General features: G+C 39.8%; 1 protein-coding gene across 9 annotated transcripts in view; it reads left to right on the plus strand.

Moving 5' to 3' along the window:
- The window catches only part of ptk2aa (protein tyrosine kinase 2aa), a 551,780-nt gene that overhangs the window by 458,482 nt on the left and 71,173 nt on the right, over window positions 1–22,125 (plus strand). For all 9 annotated transcript variants that reach the window (XM_041189015.1, XM_041189013.1, XM_041189014.1 and 6 more), the window contains one exon: window positions 21,566–21,677. In XM_041189015.1, the coding sequence (XP_041044949.1) occupies window positions 21,566–21,677 (112 nt within the window). The remainder of the gene's footprint in view (window positions 1–21,565; window positions 21,678–22,125) is intronic.

Consider the following 22,125-nt stretch of genomic DNA (forward strand, 5'->3'; position numbering starts at 1 on the left):
TCACATGTCTGTCCTTGGCCTGTTGCATTGCTCTAGTGAAGCTCAACACAAACTGGAGGAACAGCACCTCATCTTCCGACGAGGCACTTTACAGCCTTCCGGACTGAATATTGAGTTCAACAATTTTAGATCATGAACTCTCTCTTCCATCCCCACCCCCTTTCCGATCCCCCCCCCCCCTTTTTTTCCAATAATTTATATAGATTTTTTTTCCCACCTATTTCCATTATCTTTAAATGTATTTCCATCTATTGTTTTATCTCTACCTTTTAGCCTATTTCAATTCCTTCACCCCACCCCCACTAGGGCTATCTGTACCTTGCTTGTCCTGCTTTCTACCCTTAATTAGCACATTCCTTAGATAATATCACCACCTTCAACACCTCTTTGTCCTTTTGTCTATGACATCTTTTGGCTATCTCCACCTATCACTGGCCCTCTATCCAGCTCTACTTGTCCCACCCTCCTTTAAACCAGCTTATATTTCACCTCTCTTCTATTTTTACTTAGTTCTGTTGAAGAGTCATACGGACTCGAAATGTTAACGGTGTTCCTCTTTGCAGCTGCTGCCAGACCTGCTGAGTTTTTCCAGGTATTTTTATTTTTATGATGTTTCTTCCCTGAGATGCAGTGTCCTGCTATTGAGCAATCATGCCATTTATTATTATACTTAATTGCTAAAGCTTTCACATTGAGAGCTGATGTCTTCAAATGCAGTAAAATTTGACATTCAAAACTCTCCTTAGAAAGGAATTTAGAGGTTTAACACTGCTGCCTGTAATGCACTCTAATGTAATGCTTACCATGTCAGAATTATTGTCCAAACTTGAGTAAGGTTGCCGTTGATTATTTAGTTATTTTGTGAGGTAAATTGTACAAGATTCCTGCTCTCTGGTAAAGTATTAATTTGAAGTATAAGACTTTATTAAAACATACAAGATCCTTAGGGGTCTTGACACGGTGGACCTGGAAAGGATGTTTTCTCTTATGGGTGAATCTGGAACAAGTGGTCACTGTTTAAAAATAAGGGGTCGCTCATTTAAGACAGATGAGAATTTTTGGAAATCTGTTCCTCAAAAGGCGGTGGAAGCAGAGTCTTTGAATATTTTAAGGCAGAGCTAGATGGATTCTTGGTAAACAAGGGGTGAAAGGTTATTGGGGTTAGGCAGGAATGTGGAGTTGAGGTTAAAATTAGATCAGCCATGATCTTGTTGAATGGCGGAGCAGGCTTGAGGGGCCGAGTGGGCTACTGCCCCCCCCCCAATTCATATGTCCGTTTGTACATATTAAAATTTGCAACAAAAATGCCACTTTGGCACCCTTCCTGATCATTTCTGCAACAACAATGCAAAAGACCAGACATGACTGACCAAAAGTAAGCAGAGTTTAGGACAAGGCTCAAAGGTATCACCTTCCAAACCCATGACCACTACCATCTATTCAGGCCGGAAAAGTGTAAGGTATTGCATTTGGGGAGGGCAAACAAAGCAAGGGAGTACTCAATAAACAGGAAGTTATTGAGATGGGTTGAGGAAGTGAGAGACCTTGGAGTGCATGTCTGCAGGTCCTTGAAAGTGGCAGGACAGGTGGACAAGGTGGTCAAGAAAGCATATGGAATGCTTTTCTTTATTGGACGAGGTATTGAATACAAAAGCAGGGATGCAATGATGGAACTGTATAAAACACTGGTTAGGCCACAGCTGGAATTTTGTGTACAGTTCCGGTCACCAGATTAGAGGAAGGACAGAATTGCTATAGAGAGGGTGCAGAGGAGATTTGCAGGAACGTTGCCAGGGCCTGAAATTTGCAGCTATGAAGAGAGGTTGGCCTTAGAACAGAGGATACTAAGGGGTGAGCTAATTGAGGTGTACAAAATTATGAGGGGCCTAGACAAGGTAGCCAGGAGAGACTTCCCCTAGCTGACGAGTCAATTACCAGGGGACATAGATTTAAGTTGGTTGGTAGGAGGATTAAAGGGGACATGAGGAAAAACTTTTTCACCCAGAGTGTGGTGGGTGTCTGGAATTCATTGCCTAAGTTGGTGGTTGAGGCTGAAACGCTCGACTCATTTAAAAGGTACCTGGATCTCTATCTGAAGTGCTGTAACCTGCAAGGCTACGGACCAGGTGCTGGAAAGTGGGATTAAAATGAGCGGCTAGTTTCTTTTTTCTCTTTTTGGCCGGCACAGACATGAACGGCTGAATGGCCTCTTTCTGCGCCATAAGTGTTCTGTGGTTCTATCTAGACGGACAAGGACAGCAGATAAATGGGAACACCACCGCCTGCAAGTTTTCTTCCAAGCCACTCACCATCCTGACTTGGATGTATATTGCCATTCCTTCACTGTCACTGGGTCAAAATCCTGGAACTCCCTCCCTAACAGCACTGTAGGTGCACCTACACCACAGGGACTGCAGCAGTTCAAGAAGGCAGTTCATCACCACCTTCTCAAGGGCAGTTAGGATGGGCAATTAATGCTGGTCTAGCCAGAGATGTCCACATCCTGTAAATGAATTAAAAAATCGTTGTTAAGGCAGTTGACTGTTTTAATTGAATTAACCAGTTTTTCAGCTTCACTTTGAAATGGTTATCTAAGTTAAATAGATGGTGCTCTGACAAATCAGAAGTTGTATCATTCAGGAATATTTTAATGTTGTGTTGCTATAATGCTGATTCTGAACTGTTTGACCATGGTAGATTGCCAATATTAGCAGCATCGCTCACATAATGGTGCAGAAAGCAGACGTGGGAAACTAGTTATCAGATATCTGGCAATATAAGCCGGATTTTCGCTTCTGAGAGAGGTAGCTCAAGTTGGGAAATTTCCTAGCTCAGCACAACTGCAATGGGAATGAATGCTCTGGATGACGGAGTTTTTGCTGAGGGGTGGGGTGAAAGAGTGTGGGATGGAGGTGAGCCACTGTCCCCAGACACGGATTGGAGGCAGCCACGGGCTGCAGAGTGCCAAGGCGGGCTAGTTAAGTGGCCCACCTCAATTTTCTGGGACTTTGTCCCAGTTATTTCATTAAATGTTAAGCCCTCTAGCCCTCACCCCCCTCAAACCCCCACCCACTCCCCAAGCCCCATTCATGCCAACCCATGCCCCCCACAAACCCCCATGGTCCCTTACAGCCGATGAGTCCCCATTCATTTTATGACAACATGGTTACATGGTCATCATCAGACTTTTAATTCCAGAGTTTTTATTAAATTCAAATTGAACCCGGGTCCCCAGAGCATTACCCTGGGTCTCTGGATTACTAGCAGAACGACAATACCACTATGCCACCGCCTTCCCAAAATCCCCATTCCCCATCCAAGCCAACGTCTCAGTGCTTAATCCCTTTAAAAAGAAACATTTTATTCATAAACCCACATCAAAGACAGCTAATCCTTTAACAGCTTGTTTAAGCTGTCACAAAATTGTGAACTTACAGCCCTCTATTGTGATGCTGCTAGATTTTGAAAAACAGTCAAACTGTGCTGTAATAACATAATTTAGGATTATGTCAACAAACAGATATTGGAACTGCTAGAACAGATTTTATTTTATTCACAAACGCAGGCAGGCAGATTTTTTCAAAATTTTAAAGGACAGAAGATTTAAATAACTCGACAACTGTACGTAACTTATCCCAGATTACTACATTACACTGTGTCACCATCTCACTGGAAACTGGTGAAATTTAAATTCAATTAATTAAATCTGGAATTGAAAGTGAGTCTCACTAATAATGACTATGAATCCATTGTGGTAAAAAACCCATCTGGTTCACGGATGTTCTTTGGGGAAGGAAACCTGCTATCCTTACGTGGTCTGGCCTACGTGTGACTCCAGACCCACAACAATGTGACTGACTCTTAAATGCCCTCAGACAATAGCTGAGAAAGCCACTCAGTTGTACCAAATTAGTACCAAGTAACTCCCTTCCTAACAGCACTGTGAAAGTACCTATACCACATGGACTGCAGCGGTCCACCACTTTCTCAAGGGCAACCAAGGATGGGCAATAAATGCTGACATAGCAAGTGACACCCACACCTGTAAAAGAATAAATTAAATTAATCCCCCTTTGAGAGCATTTATGTCTCCACCATGAAGTTGTGGAAATTGCACTGTGGATTGAGGCCATTCCTGAAGTGAAAATCTGGTCTGCTTGTCCTGCGCACTGAGTTTAAATGACACAGCCAATTCATAATTTGCGCTTGTGAGTTCACACCCATACCCCGTTTCTCCTACCAGTGAAATAGGGATCTACCGGATATGGGGGCAGGTCTCCCTCAGTATTGAGCAAAAAAAGAAAGACTGGCATTTATATGGTGCATTTCATGACCTCAGGATGTACTGAAGCACTTTACAGTTAATTAAATACTTTTGGAATGTAGTTATAATGTAGGAAATTGTAGTAGCCAGTTTGCACAGAGCAAATTTCCACTAATGGTAATGTGATAATGACCAGATAATCTGATTTAGCGATGCTATTTGAGGGATAACTATTGATTTTAAAACACTGGGATAACTCCCCTGCCCTTTGAAATGGTACCATAGGATCTTTTATGTCTCCCTGAGAAGTTTCAGTTTAACATCCCATCCGAAAGACAGCATCTCTAACTGTGCAGTGCTGCCTCAGTACTGCACAGAAATGTCATCCTACATTTTTGTTCTCAAGTCTCTGGAATGAGATTTGAAACCACCACAATCTTCTAATTTGAGGCAAGAGTGCTACCAACTGAAATATGGCTGGCACAGCTGAAACAGCATTTATTATCTTGCACAAGCTTACTTTGAATCTACTACATTAATTGTGTAACTTCAAATATATGTACATATTTTCCAGCTTATTACATTGGCTGAACTCCAGTACTAAGTGTTTTGGTGTACCTTAAATTTGTAACAACCCTCATTGAAATGCTTTTAACTGACCAAGGCCTTTTGCATTCCCATTATGTCTTCAACTCAGCTGAGATTTATTGTACATAATCGTTTGGAATATATGTTGCTGATGCAAATTGAAAAGAAGCAGAGGTGACAGATCAAGGAGATCTCAGTTTCTGTTTTTTAGTAAATATTCACTATTTCTTTTGTGTAGGCTTAGAGCTTATAAGTGGATAAAAATCAGTGTTATAAGTTCAAACATTTTCAATTTTTAATGTACTTGTATACCTTTCATGCAAGTCTGAATTCTTCAATTCTGTTTTAAGTGTTGGAAATTAGCTGTCAGTTAAAAGCTGCAATGTAATTTAACATAACCCTATACAGAAGAATACCTCCCTTCATTGGTTTTATTTTGTCTTCTTTAAAGCCATCTAGCATTTCAACCTTTTAAATTGGCTTTTAAATCAATTGATTTTAAATGCAGTTTCCTGTGTCAAACTATATCATTAAACATTTAGAAAAGCATTTTGATTTTTTCTTCCCATCATAATTGGAAATCATTTGAGGCACAATATCTAAACCTTGTTTTAATTTTACTGTAGTTTTCAGCAGTATAATTGGTAAGAGTATTTTGTAATTGTGGTAGCTCAAAATTTTCATGTAATGTAAATTGCCTTGACAAATTATTACTCAGAGGATTAAACAAAATTTACTCCCTTCTGTCATTACTCAGCTTGGTCTGAACAACTAGTCACAGTCTGCACTTATCTTACATTACCTCCCCTCCTTTCCTCCTCTAACTTCACCATCCATGTTGACTCCTCCCCACACACACAAACTTAGTATCGCACAAGGCTCTCCCCCTCAAAAGTCAAAAATCACCAATAGACACGTTATCATTCTTTTCATCTCCTGCACCATGTACATTTGCCAGAGTGTTGAGCTCATTTTATATGGTGGTCTGCTCTAATATCTTGCTTTTGGCAAGGTGTCGCTTTCACCAGAAGTTATTTAAATAGAAATAAAGACAAACCTTACTGGTGCTAAACCTGGGTTTAGATTTTACTTACTAAGGCTACTGCAGCACCCCAATACCTAGATCATTGCATCCACATTTGGAATGAATGACTGGACTGAGGATGTCTTGAGTATCGACTTCAGGTTTGTCAGAGTTGAGAAAGTGGTTTAAACTTGTACTACCAGCCATGAATATCAACTTGTTCAAACCTGTATGTGGCACACAAACAAGCTACACCATTTTCACATGATCTACTTTTGGAGACTACTCAAGATCAGATAGCAAGACAAGGTTCCTAATGCTGAGATTCACTTCCTGACCAACATACCAAGCATCCATACTCTGCTAAAAAGAGATTAGATAAGATGGGCAGGACATGTTGCCAGAATGCCTGATGAGCACTTTCCAAAAAAAGCTCTTCCAAGTCAATTGAAGGGAAATGTTCACATGTTGACCAGAAAATGTACTTCAAGGACACCATTAAAGTCTCACTGGAGGTTTCAACATCACCCCTGAGACATAAGAGAACCTGTCACAGGATCTCACTATATGGTGTAGTCTCATCAGCAAAGGCTCCTATGACCAGAACAGAGTCACACTGGCCAACAGGAAATGTGAGTTTCGCAAGTTCAGAGTCACTAGCACAACTTCAGCACCAACAATATGTATATGCAACAGATCTTTTCGTGCTCAAATGAGACTGATCAATCATCTTCAAACACATCACACCTGAAACATAACTGGATGAATTCCTGTTGATGTCATGGTCATCTTTGACTTTGAAGGACGAACACACACTCACACTCACAAACATGATGCCACATTTCAACTTGAGATAGTTCTGTGCTCACCTTCACCCCAGTATTATAAATTTGCCTTGAACGGATTTCTTCATGATTTCTGCAATCTGAGAATTGTTCTTGAAATTTTCTTCTCAGTTCAGTCATTTTTCCCAATTATCCTTTTGACGCCAATACTGTCAGTGATACTTGGTGATTTCAAGATGAGAAAACGTGCTTGAGAATGTTGTTTCACCCACAACTAAAGCTTATTCTCAAAGGCTTGGATATTGTCATAGTATCCTGCCACTATTTGGTTGTGCTCCTACATTCCTCTATTAAGGGAGTTCAGATGCTCCATAATATGCACCATCAAATATAGGGCTGTTATGACACAGCAGATAGTAAATGCTGAGCTGATGGTAAATCCCAGAGGTAAACAACTGTCACAACTAATTTTTAATTTGTATGTTTCGAGATGCGGGCTTTGAATTCAGTAATAAGACCATCAGTCTTAAGAGGTTTTCATAAAACTAAATTAAACTTTTATTAATAAAAGAAAAGATTAGACATACGCATGTCTACAAGTTACTACTGTAATAACTTTTAAATCCCCAAATTAATTTAACTCCCAGTTACACTTTCATTAAGGCAACAGTAAGACACGCAGATTTTAACAGATGTAGGCAAAGTAAACAATATCCTGAACTGTCGGATTCAAGGTGAGTTCTCTTAACTTCAGTCCCTGGAGGAACAGTTTGGTACATACAGGCTGCAGGCTTTTCACACATGTTGGATCTTAAACTACCTCCCACACAAACAGTTTTCTCTCCTTTATACATATTTTCCTCTTTGAATGAAAATTCCCATTGTTTTATTATGTCTTTTGAATTTTACCTCTCTACTAATAAAAAAAAATCTATTGTAGTATCAATTCCACCAGTGGTCTTTGGGAAAAATAAATAAACACACTCTTTCTTACTACATCTGCTGGCTAGGTATACATTACATCACTTCCTTTGAATTCAAGCCACTATAGTTTGTTTAAAAATGTAAATGTTCCCTTTACACTTCACATTCTAAAACTTTCACATGTTTACCTAATTAACATTTCAAATCTAACTTCTCTTCTTACATCAAAGCACCCAGACTCTAATTCAATTAAGTCTCTCTCTCTCTCACTCACACTCTCTCTCACTTTCTCTCTCTCATGCACACACTCACACACACACCCCCTCCCCCCCACTATTACCCTATTTTACAATAAATTCCAATAACATTATGGAAATTATTATATCTTCCTGACAGGATGTAAAGCCATTCATTGTCTTTCAATACAGAAGCATCTTGCCTGTTCTGATCTATTAAAGGTTGTTTCTCATTACACAATTGAAAAAAATATTTCAATACAGTTCCTTGAGGTAGTCTTTCAAATGTAGTACGATATGGAAGTACAGTGAGTTTCACAATCTTGTAACATCTGGCTAAACTGCCAATGGTTGGTGAGTGTACCTCTATTAAAACATGTGGGCATGAGAGCAGGGTGGTGTGTTGAAATGGCAAATAATGGCAAGTATTTTTTTCCCACCCATTTCTATTATTATTTTTAAAATTTATTTCCATTCATTGTTTTATCCCCACCTTTTAGTCTATTTCGATCTCTTCTCCCACACTGTCCCCTCCTCCCACCCCACCCCCACTAGGGCCATCTGTCACTTGCTCATCCTGCTTTCTACTCTTAATGTCACCAATAGCACCTCCTTTAGCCAGTATCACCACCCTCAACACCCCTTCGACCTTTTCTTTATGACATCTTTTGCTATCTCTCCTTTGCCTCCACCTATCATTGGCCTTCTATCCAGCTTCACCTGTCCCACCACCCCCCCACTTAAACAATATATATTTCACCACATTTCTACTTCTCTTTAGTTCTGAAGAAGAGTCATACGGACTTGAAACGTTAACTCTGTTTTTCTCTCCACAGATGCTGTCAGACCTGCTGAGTTTTTCCAGCACTTTTTGTTTTTGTTTCATATTTCCAGCATCCGTGGTATTTTGCTTTTATCTTAAGTTCATAATTACTGCTAAACCACCTTTACTGGTCCTGAAAAATTAATTTTATATTTGTGTCATCTCAAATTTTTTCTATTGTGAAGAAAACTCGTATCAAAGAAATTTTTTAAAAATTGTTTCTAACATTTCAGCATCTACCTTAAAACCATGTCTATAGGCTAATCATTTAATTTGCGCTCAATAAAATTTTCATTGTCCTGATGCCTGGCCAACATTTATCCCTCAACCAACATCTGATGCAAATGATCTGCTCACTTACTAATTGCTATGTACATATCGACTGCCAATTTTCTTAGATTACAACAGTGATTAGATATCAAAATTGCTTCATTTTATTGTAAAACACTTTGGGATGTTCTGCAGCTATGAAAGGTCTTATATAAATGTTCCTCCTTTACAGTTGGCCTGTAGGCTGGTTAATGAATACACTGGGATAAACAGAGCTCCTCGTTTCCTCCTGTTCTTTTGGGTTTAGAGAAAGATTTCAATATTTTACAGTTAGTTTGATTTATGTAACTTGTGTCCTTGACACTTTAGACAATGCACTAAGTTATTTTTAAGAAATGAAAACCAGTAACCAATAATTCTTCTCACCATGATTTTTTCATTCATTCATGGTCTGTGGGCATTGCTGGAATGGCCGCCAGCATTTATTGTCCATTCCCAATTGCCCTTGAGAAGGTGGTGGTTGGATTGCTAAATCATTTCAGAGGGCAATTCAGAGTCAACCACATTGTTGAGAGTCTAGTTACATATGGTCAGATTGGGTAAGGGCAGCAAACTTCCTTCCCTAAAGGACATTAGTGAACCAAATTGGCTTTTAAGACAATCTAGTAATTTCCTGCTTGCCATTACTGTTGCTAGCATTTTATTCCAGATTTAATTAATTAACAGCCGTGGTTGAATTTCAACTCATGTTACTGAGTCAGCAGTCCAGGCCCCTGGATTACAAAGCCAGTAGTGTGACCACTAGGAAACTGTGCTTGTTTTACTTATAATCTGCCTTCTCTTACAAGGGAAGAACTGAGGATTTATAGGCAAGTGCCAATTAGCAAAGGAAATTCCCTCATGCACGAGCCTCTGAATCCTGGGTTGCCTATTTAGACCACAACCCAATAGGGAGCACATTGACCCTAAAGGAACAGGCTATAGGGAACACAGTTTAGCTAAATATCAAAACTCTATGGCAGGGACAAATAAATTAGAACAAAGAAAAGTACAGCACAGGAACAGGCCCTTCGACCTTCCAAGCCTGCGCCAATCATATGGCCTGTCAAACTAAAACATTTTGCACTTCCGGGGTCCATATCCCTCTATTCCCATCCTATTCATGTATTTGTCAAGCTGCCTCTTAAACACCACTATCGTATCTGCTTCCACCACCTCCCCTGGCAGCGAATTCCAGGCATTCACTACCCTCTGCGTAAAAAACTTGCCCCACATATCTCCTCTAAAGTTTTTTACTCTCACCTTAAATCTATGTCCCCTATTAATTGACTTTTGCACCCTGGGAAAAAGCTTCTGAATATCTGCTCTGTCCATGCCACTCATAATTTTGTAAACTTCTATCAAGTCGCCCCTCAATCTCCATCGCTCTAGTGAGAACAATCCGAGTTTCTCCAACCTCTCTTCATAGCTAGTAACCTCCAGACCATGCAGCATCCTGGTAAACCTCCTCTGCACCCTCGCCAACTCCTCCATATCCTTCTGGTAATGTGGCGACCAGAATTGCACACAATATTCCAAGTGTGGCCTAACCAAGGTTCTATACAGCTGCAGCATGACTTCCCAGCTTTTATACTCAATACTCCTGCCGATGAAGGCAAGCATGCCATATGCCTTCTTGACTACCTTATCTACCTGCGTTGCCACTTTCAGTGACCTGTGGATCTGTACACCCAGATCCCTCTGCCCATCAATGCACTTAAGGGTTCTGCCATTTACTAAATAATTCCTACCTGTATTAGACCTTCCAAAATGCATTACCTCGCATTTGTCTGGATTAAACTCCATCTGCCATTTCTCCGCCCAAGTCTCCAACCGATCTATATCCCGTTGTATCCTTTGACAATCCTCTTCACTATCTGCAACTCGTCCAACCTTATTGTCGTCTGCAAACTTACTAATTAGCCCAGTTACATTTTCCTCCAAATCATTTACATATACTACAAACAGCAAAAGTCCCAGCACTGATCCCTGCGGAACTCCACTAGTCACAGCTCTCCATTCAGAAAAGCACCCTTCCACTGCTATCCTCTGTCTTCTATGACCAAGCCAATTCTGTATCCATCTTGCCAGCTCACCTCTGATCCCGTGCGACTTTACTACCTCTGTACCAGTCTGCCATGAGGGACCTTGTCAAAGACCTTACTGAAATCCACTACCCTTCCATCGTCGATCATCTTTGTCACTTCCTCGAAAAACTCAATTAAGTTGGTGAGACACGACCTCCCCTTCACAAAACCATGCTGCCTCTCACTAATATGCCCATTTGCTTCCAAATGGTAGTAAATCCTGTCACGCAGAACCTTCTCTAATAATTTCCCTATCACTGACGTAAGGCTCACCGGCCTGTAATTTCCTGGATTATCCCTGCTACCCTTCTTAAATAATGGAACAACATTGGCCATTCTCCAGTCCTCTGGGAACTCACCCGTAGCCAGTGAGAATACAAAGATTTCTGTCAAGGCCCCAGCAATCTCCTCCCTTGCCTCCCTCAGTACTCTGGGGTAGATCCCATCTGACCCTGGGGGTTTATCCACCTTAATATTCTTCAATATGCCTAACACCTCTTTTTTGATCTCAGCATGATCCAGGCTATCTACACACACTTCCCTAGACAAATCGACTGCTATGTTCTTCTCTTTGGTGAATACTAATGAGAAATACTCATTTAGTATCTCTCCCATTTCTTCTGGCTCCACACACAGATTCCCACCTGTGTCCCTGAGTGGGCCTACCTTTTCCCTGGCTACCCTCTTGCTTTTTACATATATATAAAAGGCCTTGGGATTTTCCTTAATCCTGGTTGCCAATGACTTTTCATGACCCCTTTTAGCCCTGCTGACTTTTTACTTAAGTTTCTTCCTACTTTCTTTATATTCTCCACAGGCTTCATCTGTTATGAATGCTTCCCTTTTCTTTATGACTAATCTCACAATATCCTTCATTATCCAAGGTTCCTGAGACTTGCCATACTTATCCTTTATCCCAGCAGGAACATGCCGGTCCTGAATTCTTATCAACTGATGTTTGAAAGCCCCCCACATGTCAGTCGTTGATTTGCCCTCAAACATCTGCCTCCAGTCTAGATTCCTCAGTTCCTGCCTAATATTGTTATAATTAGCCTTCCCCCAATTAAGCACCTTAACCCGAGGACTCCTGTTTTCCTTATCCACCAGTACCTTGAAACTTACTGAATTATGGTCACTTTTCCCGAAATGCTCCCCTACTGAAACTTTGACCTGGCCGAGTTCATTCCCCGATACCAGGTTCAGTTTTCTAGTTGGACTATTTACATATTGTCTCAGGAAGCCCTTCTGGATGCACCTTACAAATTCTGCACCATCCAAACCTCTAGAACTAAGTGATTCCCAGTCAATATATGGAAAGTTAAAATCACCCACCACAACAACCCTATTGCTTTTAAATCTTTCCAAAATCTGCCTACATTGTTCCTCAATCTCCCGCCGGCAATTGGGAGACCTATGGTAACCCCAACATTAAGACTGCACCCTTCCATTTCCGGAGCTCTACCCATATTGCCTCGCTGCAAGTGCCCTCTGAGGTGTCCTCCTGTTGTAGAGCTGTGATATTCTCCTTAACCAGCAGTGCAACTCCCCCAACACTTCTACATCCCTCTCTATCCTGCCTGAAACATCTAAATCCTGGAACGTTTATTTGCCAATCCTGTCCATCCTTCAACCAAGTCTCTGCAATAGCAATAACATCATAGTCCCAAATACTAATCCAAGCTCTAAGCTCATCTGCCTTGCCTGTTATACTTCTCGCATTGAAACAAATGCATTTCAGACCCCCAGTCCCACTGTGTTCAGTGATTGGAGGAGACTTTTAAATTGCAGACCCTGCTTGGCTCATTGGAAGGATTGAACTCGGTGAGACAATTGGCTCTCTTCATTTCATGATTACTTATATTCATAAGACATGAAAAATAGTTTGCCTTCATTTTAAGTGAGGCCTCCAAAGCTTGACATGGCCGTGAACATGAGCCACAATATAAAACTGATGTCTTATGATATGAAGTTTTCTTTAATTATTGGTTGTGTAAACAGAAGCACTAAATAGTAGTTTTTAATTGTACCTGTGACATAGAGCTGCATAACTTTCTCATGGATTACTTAGATACTCTTATTTATGGAGTGAAAATTGCAGCATGTATATATAGTTGTGTGTGAACAGATCTCTGCAAAGAGCTGTGCTGATGACTCAGTAGGTAAGGCAAAGACCCAACGTAGTAAATTGGAAAAAAAGCTAATTTTGAAAGATTGGAAATGGAACTAGAGAAAGAAAACTGGTGAAAAAAATGACAGAGAAAGAGAAAGAATAGCAATGAAAAATATCTAAAATGGAGATAATAGAGTTCCAGAGAAATAAGTTCCTCTATTGAAATGAAGTTTTCTTTAATTATTGGTTGTGTAACCAGAAGCACTAAATAGTAGTTTTTAATTGTACCTGTGACATAAAGCTGCATAACTTTCTCAGGAATTACTTAGTTACTCTTATTTATGGAATGAAAATTGTATTCGCTGTCAACCTTGCTGCAGCATGTATATATACTTGTGTGTGAACAGATCTCTGCAAAGAGCTTTGCTGATGACTCAGTAGGTAAGGCAAAGACCAACATAGTGAATTGGAAAAAAAGCTAAATTTGAAAGATTGGAAATGGAACTAGAGAAGGAAAACTGGTGGAAAAAAAGACAGAGAAAGAGAGAGAATAGCAATGAGAAATATCTAAAATGGAGATCAATAGAGTTCCAGAGAAATAAATTCCTCTATTGAAATACAATGATGAATAAAGGTATGGGTAAAATGAAAACTGAAGAATAAAGCACACTCTGAGTAGGTGGACATTAAGAACAGGATGGCAAAAGCAAATACGAGGATGTTCGGAAAGAAGTCAAAAGAATTGAGAGAACAAAGAGGACCCAGGGAATTAAGTTATCAATGAATATAAAAAGAAATCATAAAGTGTTCTACAGGTGTTTAATAACTCAAAAAATCAGGATAGTGTTAGGGTCACTAAGAGATGCACAAGATAAACGTTTGCTAATAACTGCAAACTGACAGGAATATTGAATAAAAGCAAAAAACTGCAGATACTGGAAATCCAAAACAAAAACAAAAATACCTGGAAAAACTCAGCAGATCTGGCAGCACTAGAGTGTCATTCGGACTCGAAACGTTAACTGTATTCCTCTCCGCAGCTGCTGCCAAGAATATTGAATAGTTACTTTGCCTCAGTGTTTACCAAGCAGACCAACACAGTACGCATGACATTAGAAGAAAGCAAAAATGTTATCCAATTATTTAGGATAGAAAGGAAAGAGACAATAGATAAACTAATCAAGCTTAGAGAATATTAAACCCCTAGTTCAGATGGATTGCATCCACACTTAATAGAAGTTAGAGAAGGGTTAGAAGAGGCACTAAATATGTATAAACATATAAATATGTTGGTTAGAAATGGATTAGTTTCAAAGGTTTGGCAGACAACTGGTATGGAAAAAAAGGAGTCAGAACAAATCCAGAGAACTATAAACCAGTTAGCTTAATGTCAGTATTGGAAAGGTAATGGAATCTTTACTCAATCTATACCTGAAAAACACCCAGAAACTAAAAATATACTCAAGTCATCAGTACAGTTTTTCAAAAGGGAAAGTTATGCTAAGCAAATTTATTGAATTTTTTGTATAAGAACTGACAGAGTAGTTGAGTGTAATGTATAAGATGTCTAAGATCAGTCTATGATTCTTTCTAATATTCTATTTCATATAGCAGGATTTTCAAAAAGACCTTCCATGCTACATCATAAACTCATGACTAGGGGCGGAGCATGTAGAGTTGAGGGAATGGTAGCAGAATGGATAGCAAGCTGATCACAAAACAGTCAGTAGAGAGTTAGGATTCAGGGCAGTCATTCAGACTGAGAAAAGGTGAGCAGTGGTTTGCACAGGGATTGATGATTGTTGTTCATAATTTACATTAAGGATTTTGGTTCAGGAATTAGAAATATAATTTCAAACTTTGAAGGCACCAAAATTGAGGGGGTTCAGATAATACAAAGGAAGGATGTGACAAAATTTAAAAGAGAAAGGGCGTCTGGTTGGCATATTAATATCAGTGTAGACAAGTGTGAGGTGGTACATTTTGGTAGAAAATAAATAGCCCGCAAATTGCATGGATAATAGGAGTGCAATGGCACAGAGGAGCAAAGGGATTTAGGGGCACAGATTTACAAATCACAAAGTAGTAACGCAGATTAATAAGGCTATTAAAAATAAAATCAAGCACTGGGATTCATTTTTAAAGAGATTGAATTGAAAATAAGTGAAGTCGAACCTTGGGTAGACCATGCTTGGAGTACTATATGTAATTGTGGTTTTCATATTACAAAAAGGCTGTAGCGACACTGGAGAATGTGCAGAAATAAATTTGTTAAGAATGAAACCAGAACTGAGAGAATGCACTTATCAGAACAGGCTGAACAGGCTGGGGCTTATCTCTTTAGAAAAAATGGAAGGCTGATGAGGTTGTCTGATAGAGTTCTTTAAGATGCTGAAAAGATTTGATAGGGTAGGCACAAGGAAAATGTGTCTGCTGTTATGATCTCCATAGAAACTGATAACTTTTAAAAAAAGAAATTCGAACTTTCAGCTATTGGCTGAACAGATGACACAAGATTTCATGTTTTAAGACACTTAATGTAACAAACAAACTAAAAGCACTATTCACTAAACACTAATTTTATAGGTAACTTATACTTAGAACTGCAGAACAGAACTTTTAACATAACTGAAAAAGAACTGCAATCTGGTTTATGTAACACTCCTTTAAGTAGACATTCAGTTGTTCCAGAGCCAGTTCGAAATGATTCTTAGCTGCTGAAGGTTTGCTTTCGATCCTTTCCTTTCCCTGCCAGGAAACTTTTAACTCCAGAACTGTCTATCTTGGTGAAAATTTTCCTGCAGATTTCTCCCTCTAGCTAAAGTTACATAAATCTTGCAGCCTCACTTTAACTCCTCATGAATTTCGTCTTTCCAATCCGAGCGCAAGCTCCCACCCACATTCCTGCACGGTGAACCACAGTGCCTCACTGCCTATAGCTACTCTCCCTCTCCAGGATTCTGACAGATCAACTGTGTCTCAGAGTTTTCAGGGATATCTTAGAAACGTTTCCCTTCTCAAAGTTCATTTCACACAGCAAGGTGAATCACATGAGCCTTGTGTCCAGGTAGAAATGTAGAAATGCTGGTTAGCTTTCAGTGAGACCCCAACTCTCTTTTATCTTGGAACTAAATAGAAAGTTTAAAGCACAACATTTTGCAACCTGACCTTCTCAACACTTTTCTGGGATTTGGAGACTCTGTCTATCCACTGTTAGGACACAGCCATCTGCCTTTGTCTCCAAGTGCAAACATCTTGCATATTTTTCCCAGTAAATATTCTGAGCCCCCTTTAATCTTTAACAATCACACCACCTAGGCTTGCTGTCGGGCAAACGTCAAAAGAGGTCACATGACCTCCTTTCATTTTACCTTAACGATACAGTCCCGAAACACAACAAGCTGATAAACTTCAAAAATATAAAAACACTTGGGTGGAGTCCAAAACTAGATTATGGATTCTCCCATCGCTTTGATGGATGAGTGTTCAAGTTTTTTAAAAGTACAGTTTACAGTCTAGATTGGTGTCATCTCATGTGTGACGTTCAACCAAGTCTTGATTTGCATAACCGATTGCAAGTACTGCATAAGGAGGGATGGGTGGAGGCATTGGCTTAGCACTGCGCTCGCTTATCCTCAAGGCATTTGACTCTGTTCTCCTAAAGTGTCAAAATCATTTCAGGATAGAGGAGGACAAGGGCAGCAGACAGATGGGAACACCACCACCTAGAAGTTCCCCTCCAACCCACTCAACATCCTCACTTGGAAATATATTGCCATTCCTTCATTGCCATTGGGTCAAAATCCTGGAAGTCCCTCCCCAGTGCATTGTGGGTGCACCTACACCACATGGACTGCAGCGGTTCAAGAAGGCAGCTCTTCTACCACCTTCTCGAGCGCAATTAGGGATAGGCAATAAGTTCTGGCCTAGGCAGCAATCCCCACATCCCATGAATTAATTAAAAAAAGCTTATTCATTTGGGTCTGTCCAGGGTTATTTTTTCCATGTATAAGGATCCAGCTTGCAAGCCCACAAGTTGGCTTCCAGATTGTCTTTAAATCTAAGTTTGGGAGGTGCTGTGGAGCAGGTTCCTGTGCTCAGCTGGCTGTAGAGTACTGTTTGGTAATAAAGAAAAGAAAGCCACTCATAAATTCAGTAAGAAATCAGAAGAAGCTTCTATGCCCAAAGAGTGATAAGAATTTGGAATGTGCTACCACAAGCAGTTGTTGAGACAAATAGCTTATATGCATTTAAGGAGAAGTTAGATAAAACCCATGAGTGAGAAAGGAATAGAAGGGTATGCTGATAGGATTAGATGCAGGTGGTTTAGGAGGAAGCCAATGTGGAGCATCAACACCAGGCACTGACCAGTTGACATAATGGCCTGTTCCTGTGCTCTAGACTCTGTAAGTGAGCCACATATTGTGGTTCTGAGTCATACATTCTCAAGTTAGCTGATCCTAGGTGTTACTGTTGCCTTTGTGCTGGAAGAGAGAGAATAAAATCAGCTACTTTTCCTACTGTCAATTGTTAGCCAGTGACTACTGCTAGAAAATGTGCAAATGTCATGTTCGAGCTTGGTTATGATGCCCTCATTGCAGAACAGCCCGCAGCTGTTCGTTGTTTTGACTTGAACATCGAGAATGATGATTTGGGTGAGGTAGCAGAGGGCGTTAGTGTCTGTGTAATTGTGCGAGTCAGTACCTTGCAGAGACAAGAGGGGAGAACATTAGACGAGAAAATGAAACATATTCCAGATTGCAGCTCCTGAGGCTAGTTCCATCACAGTAATGAAATAGAAAATTTGCAAAGAACTGAATGTTTAGTGGGAAGTAGAATCACCTCAGAAAGTAGGTAGATTTTGAAAAGAATAAACACATTGATGGTTATTCTACCAGCTACCTTTGATTAAAATATCTTGACATTTTTCACTTTAGTATTGTTGAAAAGAGACATTTTGTCAAAGCTTTTTGTCTTGCACCCATCAGGACAGTTGCAAGAATACTAATGTCAGGGGAAGCAACAACTTTTTACTGCATGAAAAAAGAGTGCTGATTGGTTGGCAAGTGGATGCTAATTGATAAAGGCGTTGTCATGGAGAATGCACCAATTAATAATGACTGACAAGTATTGTTTCAAATTTAAACCAGTTTGACTCTGATTGGTCAAGGCATTTCTCTGAAGAATGAACCAACGAATGGCTATCACTTATTTTGTTTAGCTGAAACAGGCGCAGTGTACGTACGTGTTCTTTCTGTTTGCAAAGAACAGGGCCCTGTGTATTAATATATGTAGCTTCCAGTACACACAAATAAGTAATGTGCATATGAGTTTCAGTGCCAGGATGATGCTAGGTATGTAGGCCATATGTCCCAAAGAATGCGGATCATATCAAGCAGCATGTCCCTTCTGCTGTTCACTACAGACCATACCCAACCAGCCCATGCTTTCAAAACTCAAAACACAGTGTCCAACAATAGATGTGATTCTATGATTGGACAACATTCGTTAAATAATCCTCAGTGTGTGAAAAATTACGCTGACAACCAATTTAAGATTGTCAGTCAGGCTTGTAGTGTGGTGCATTTCCTTGAACTGTTGTACTATCACCTTAAAACTGTCACAACATAAATTCAGCCCATAGTCTACCTTTCTGTTTATTCTGTGTATTCTTTGTGATTTTAAACTCCAGGACCATCTTATTTGTTTGTGAACCTGATCAATCCAAATGTAAGACAAAGGGGTCGTGAGCACTGAATCTGATACCAACTCCCAACAATGTTTCAGCTGTTATATAATTTACTGGTGAATTTTCTGGCACTCTTTCAAAATGAGAATTACTTGACAGATTTGGGTATTGGCTTTGGTTTGTGGCTGTACTTTTGGTTTTGAAGAAATAGAATTCATCAAACTTAGAACTGGATTTTGCAAATCATTTATAGGTGATGACCTCTTCCTTTGATTCGAAGAGCAAGAATTACAATTGACACAATCCCACAGCAAATCCAGCACCTTTATTGAGAATTTTAAACAAAACAATTTTGAATCATACAGTTATCACTTAGGCGATTGATCTGAGATGACTGTCGGACGCTTAGAAGTGATCTCTGACCGAGATCTTACTGCTTGGTTCACCAGATCTGGCCCTGTCCTTTCCTACCTACCTTTGTGTCAACAGCAAATTTAGCATACACTCGGTCCTTCATTCATGTCATTAATCTAGATCATAATTTGTTAAGACCCCAGCACTGATCCCTTTGGCACTCTACTAGTTACAGTTTGCCAACCTGAAAACAACCTATTTATCCTGACTGCTTCCTGTTAGCTAACCAATCCACTATCCATACAAATATTTTACTCCCCAGTACCATGAGCTCTTAGCTTGTGTAGTAACCTTTTATGTGGCACTTTATATTTTATTTTTTTATTGGGATGTGGACATTGCTGGCAAGGCTAGTATTTGTTATTTATCCCTTATTGAATGCCTCTTGGCAATCCAAATACACTGTGTCTACTGTTTCCCCTGCTCCTTTCTTCCATAAAGAACTCTAATAAATTTCTAACACTACTTCCTTTTCACAATATGATGTTGACTCTGCCTGATTGTATTATGATTTTCTAAATGTCCCTGTATTATGATTTTTTAAATGTCCTTGTATTATGATTTTCTAAATGTCCTGTTATTACTTCCTTAATAAGGTGTTCAAGCATTTTCCCTATGGCAGATGTTAAGCTAACTGGTGTATAGTTAGCTGCTTTCTGACTCCTTTTTTGAATAGAGGTGTTAGATACAATGTAAATCTCCCTTTGAAGGTTAGGATGAAAGGGTTAGATGAAGTAGAGTGGGAGGAGGTCCATGTGCAATTAAACACCAACGTATTTGACATTACTGTTTGGCATTACCATTGCTGAACCCCCCCACTATCAACACCCTAGGGTTTACTATTGACCAGAAACTGTACTGGCCAGCCATATAAATATTGTGGCAGTAAGAACCGGTCAGAGGTTGGGAATTCTGCTGTGAGTAATTCACCTCCTGACTCCCCAAAGCCTGTCCAAGACAGTGGTAAGGAGTGTGATAGATTATTCTCCATTTGCTTGAATGAGTGCAGTTCCAACAAAACTCAAGATGCTCGATACCATCCAGGCCTGCTGATTGGCACCCCATCCAGCCCTTTAAAAATTCACTCCTTCCACCACCGACACACAGTGGCACCAGTGTGTACCATCTACAAGATGCAACTCATTAAGCCTCCTTTGACAGCACCTTCCAAACCCAGGACAAAGGCAGCAGATGTATGAGAACACCACCACCTGGAAGCTCCCCTCCAAGCCAACACAGCATCCTGACCTGGAACCATATCACCATCATTCCTTCGCTGTTGCTGGGTCAAAATCCTGGAACTCCCTTCCTAACAACACTGTGGGTGCACTTACACCAGTTTGGTTGCAATGGTTCAAGAAGGCGGCCCACCATCACCACCTCGTGGGAAAATAGTTGGGCAAAAAGTGCTGGCCTAGACAGCGACACCCACATAACATAAGAGAATTAAAAGAGACTAGTTGGACACAATGGCCTGCCTCTATGCTGTAATTCCTATGTAATCCTTCTCCAAACTAGCAAGCTGCCTCAGGACCCCGATTGGGAATATGCTGATGAGGCCCATTTTTGGATGACCCTGTGTCTCTTGGCTTATACTCTCAAGTCCATCACTTTATAACATTCGAAAAAGAGGCCCTAAACAATTTTCTGGCCTAATTTGCTATGTAACTGTAAAAAGTGCAAGTCACTTTGTTGATCAGTCCATGCAAAGATTATTTTTGGTTTGCATAGGGCATATGCTTGCTCCTTTCGATTGGAACTCGGGGTGAATTGCTCCAAAATTGTTTTGGGTTTAGTAACTCAATGAAAACTGTTGCAAAATCCCATTTTGAGCTCAAGCAATTAATAGGGTGATGTCACGAAGCATAATACAGTTTTGTGTTTTTTGAAACTCAATAAATTTTTTCAAAGCTATCACCTAGGAGGGAGCATCAGCCACTTCCCAACATTTGAAGCTGTGCTTTCAACTGTCTAAGTTGCACAATCTGGAATTCTCTCCCTAAATTTACCTCCTGTACCACCCTCCTTAAAACCTTCCTCTTCAACCAAATTTTCGGTCATTTCTCATAATGTCTCATTCTTTGGATTCATGTCTATTTTTGTCTGATTACAGCTCTATGAAACATCTTGAGATGCTTTTATATGATAAAGATGCTAAATAGCAGTAATTTGGTCACTTCATGCTTCCTAGCACCATCATTTGCTATTTGTTTGCAAGAATGCAAATGATAATTTGTGAATTGTCTGGATTTTGCTTGGAAATGTTGTTTTCCTGATATGAGATAAAATAAATATTATCTTCTTTCTTTCAGTACAATATTAGAAGAAGAGAAAGTGCAGCAGGAAGAGCGAATGAGAATGGAACAGAGACGACAGATCACAGTTTCCTGGGATTCAGGAGGATCAGATGAAGCCCCTCCGAAGGTATCATGCGCATTCAACCCAACTAGCTATCTGTACTATTTAAAAACATCTAATTGTCTTAAGATTCATCTATCGTGCAGTGTTTTTTTGGTTGCATGTTCATTTACCTGTTTGACATGGTGCATCTTTTCAAGCCATAACACTTTAATGGTTTATGTGCAAACATTGATTAAATTATATGTTTATTACAAAAGCAAATAGATGTTTGTTACTGTTGATGGGTCGGATGTAAATAATATGGGACAGTTGTAACTATCTTTCCATTTGCCACAATGGAAGAAAATACCCTACAGTATTTGTTTTCAAGTTTGACTATCAGTGGTGGGAAAATATGAAATAACATTTCTCCAAAACTTCATTTTATATTTGGATAGGTTTGTATTGATGAAATCAGTAGGCACAACAGCTTGCATTTATAGAGCATCTTTAATGTAGTAAAATGACCCAA

Source organism: Carcharodon carcharias, chromosome 6 (assembly GCF_017639515.1).
Source record: "Carcharodon carcharias isolate sCarCar2 chromosome 6, sCarCar2.pri, whole genome shotgun sequence".
Classification (NCBI taxonomy): domain Eukaryota; kingdom Metazoa; phylum Chordata; class Chondrichthyes; order Lamniformes; family Lamnidae; genus Carcharodon; species Carcharodon carcharias.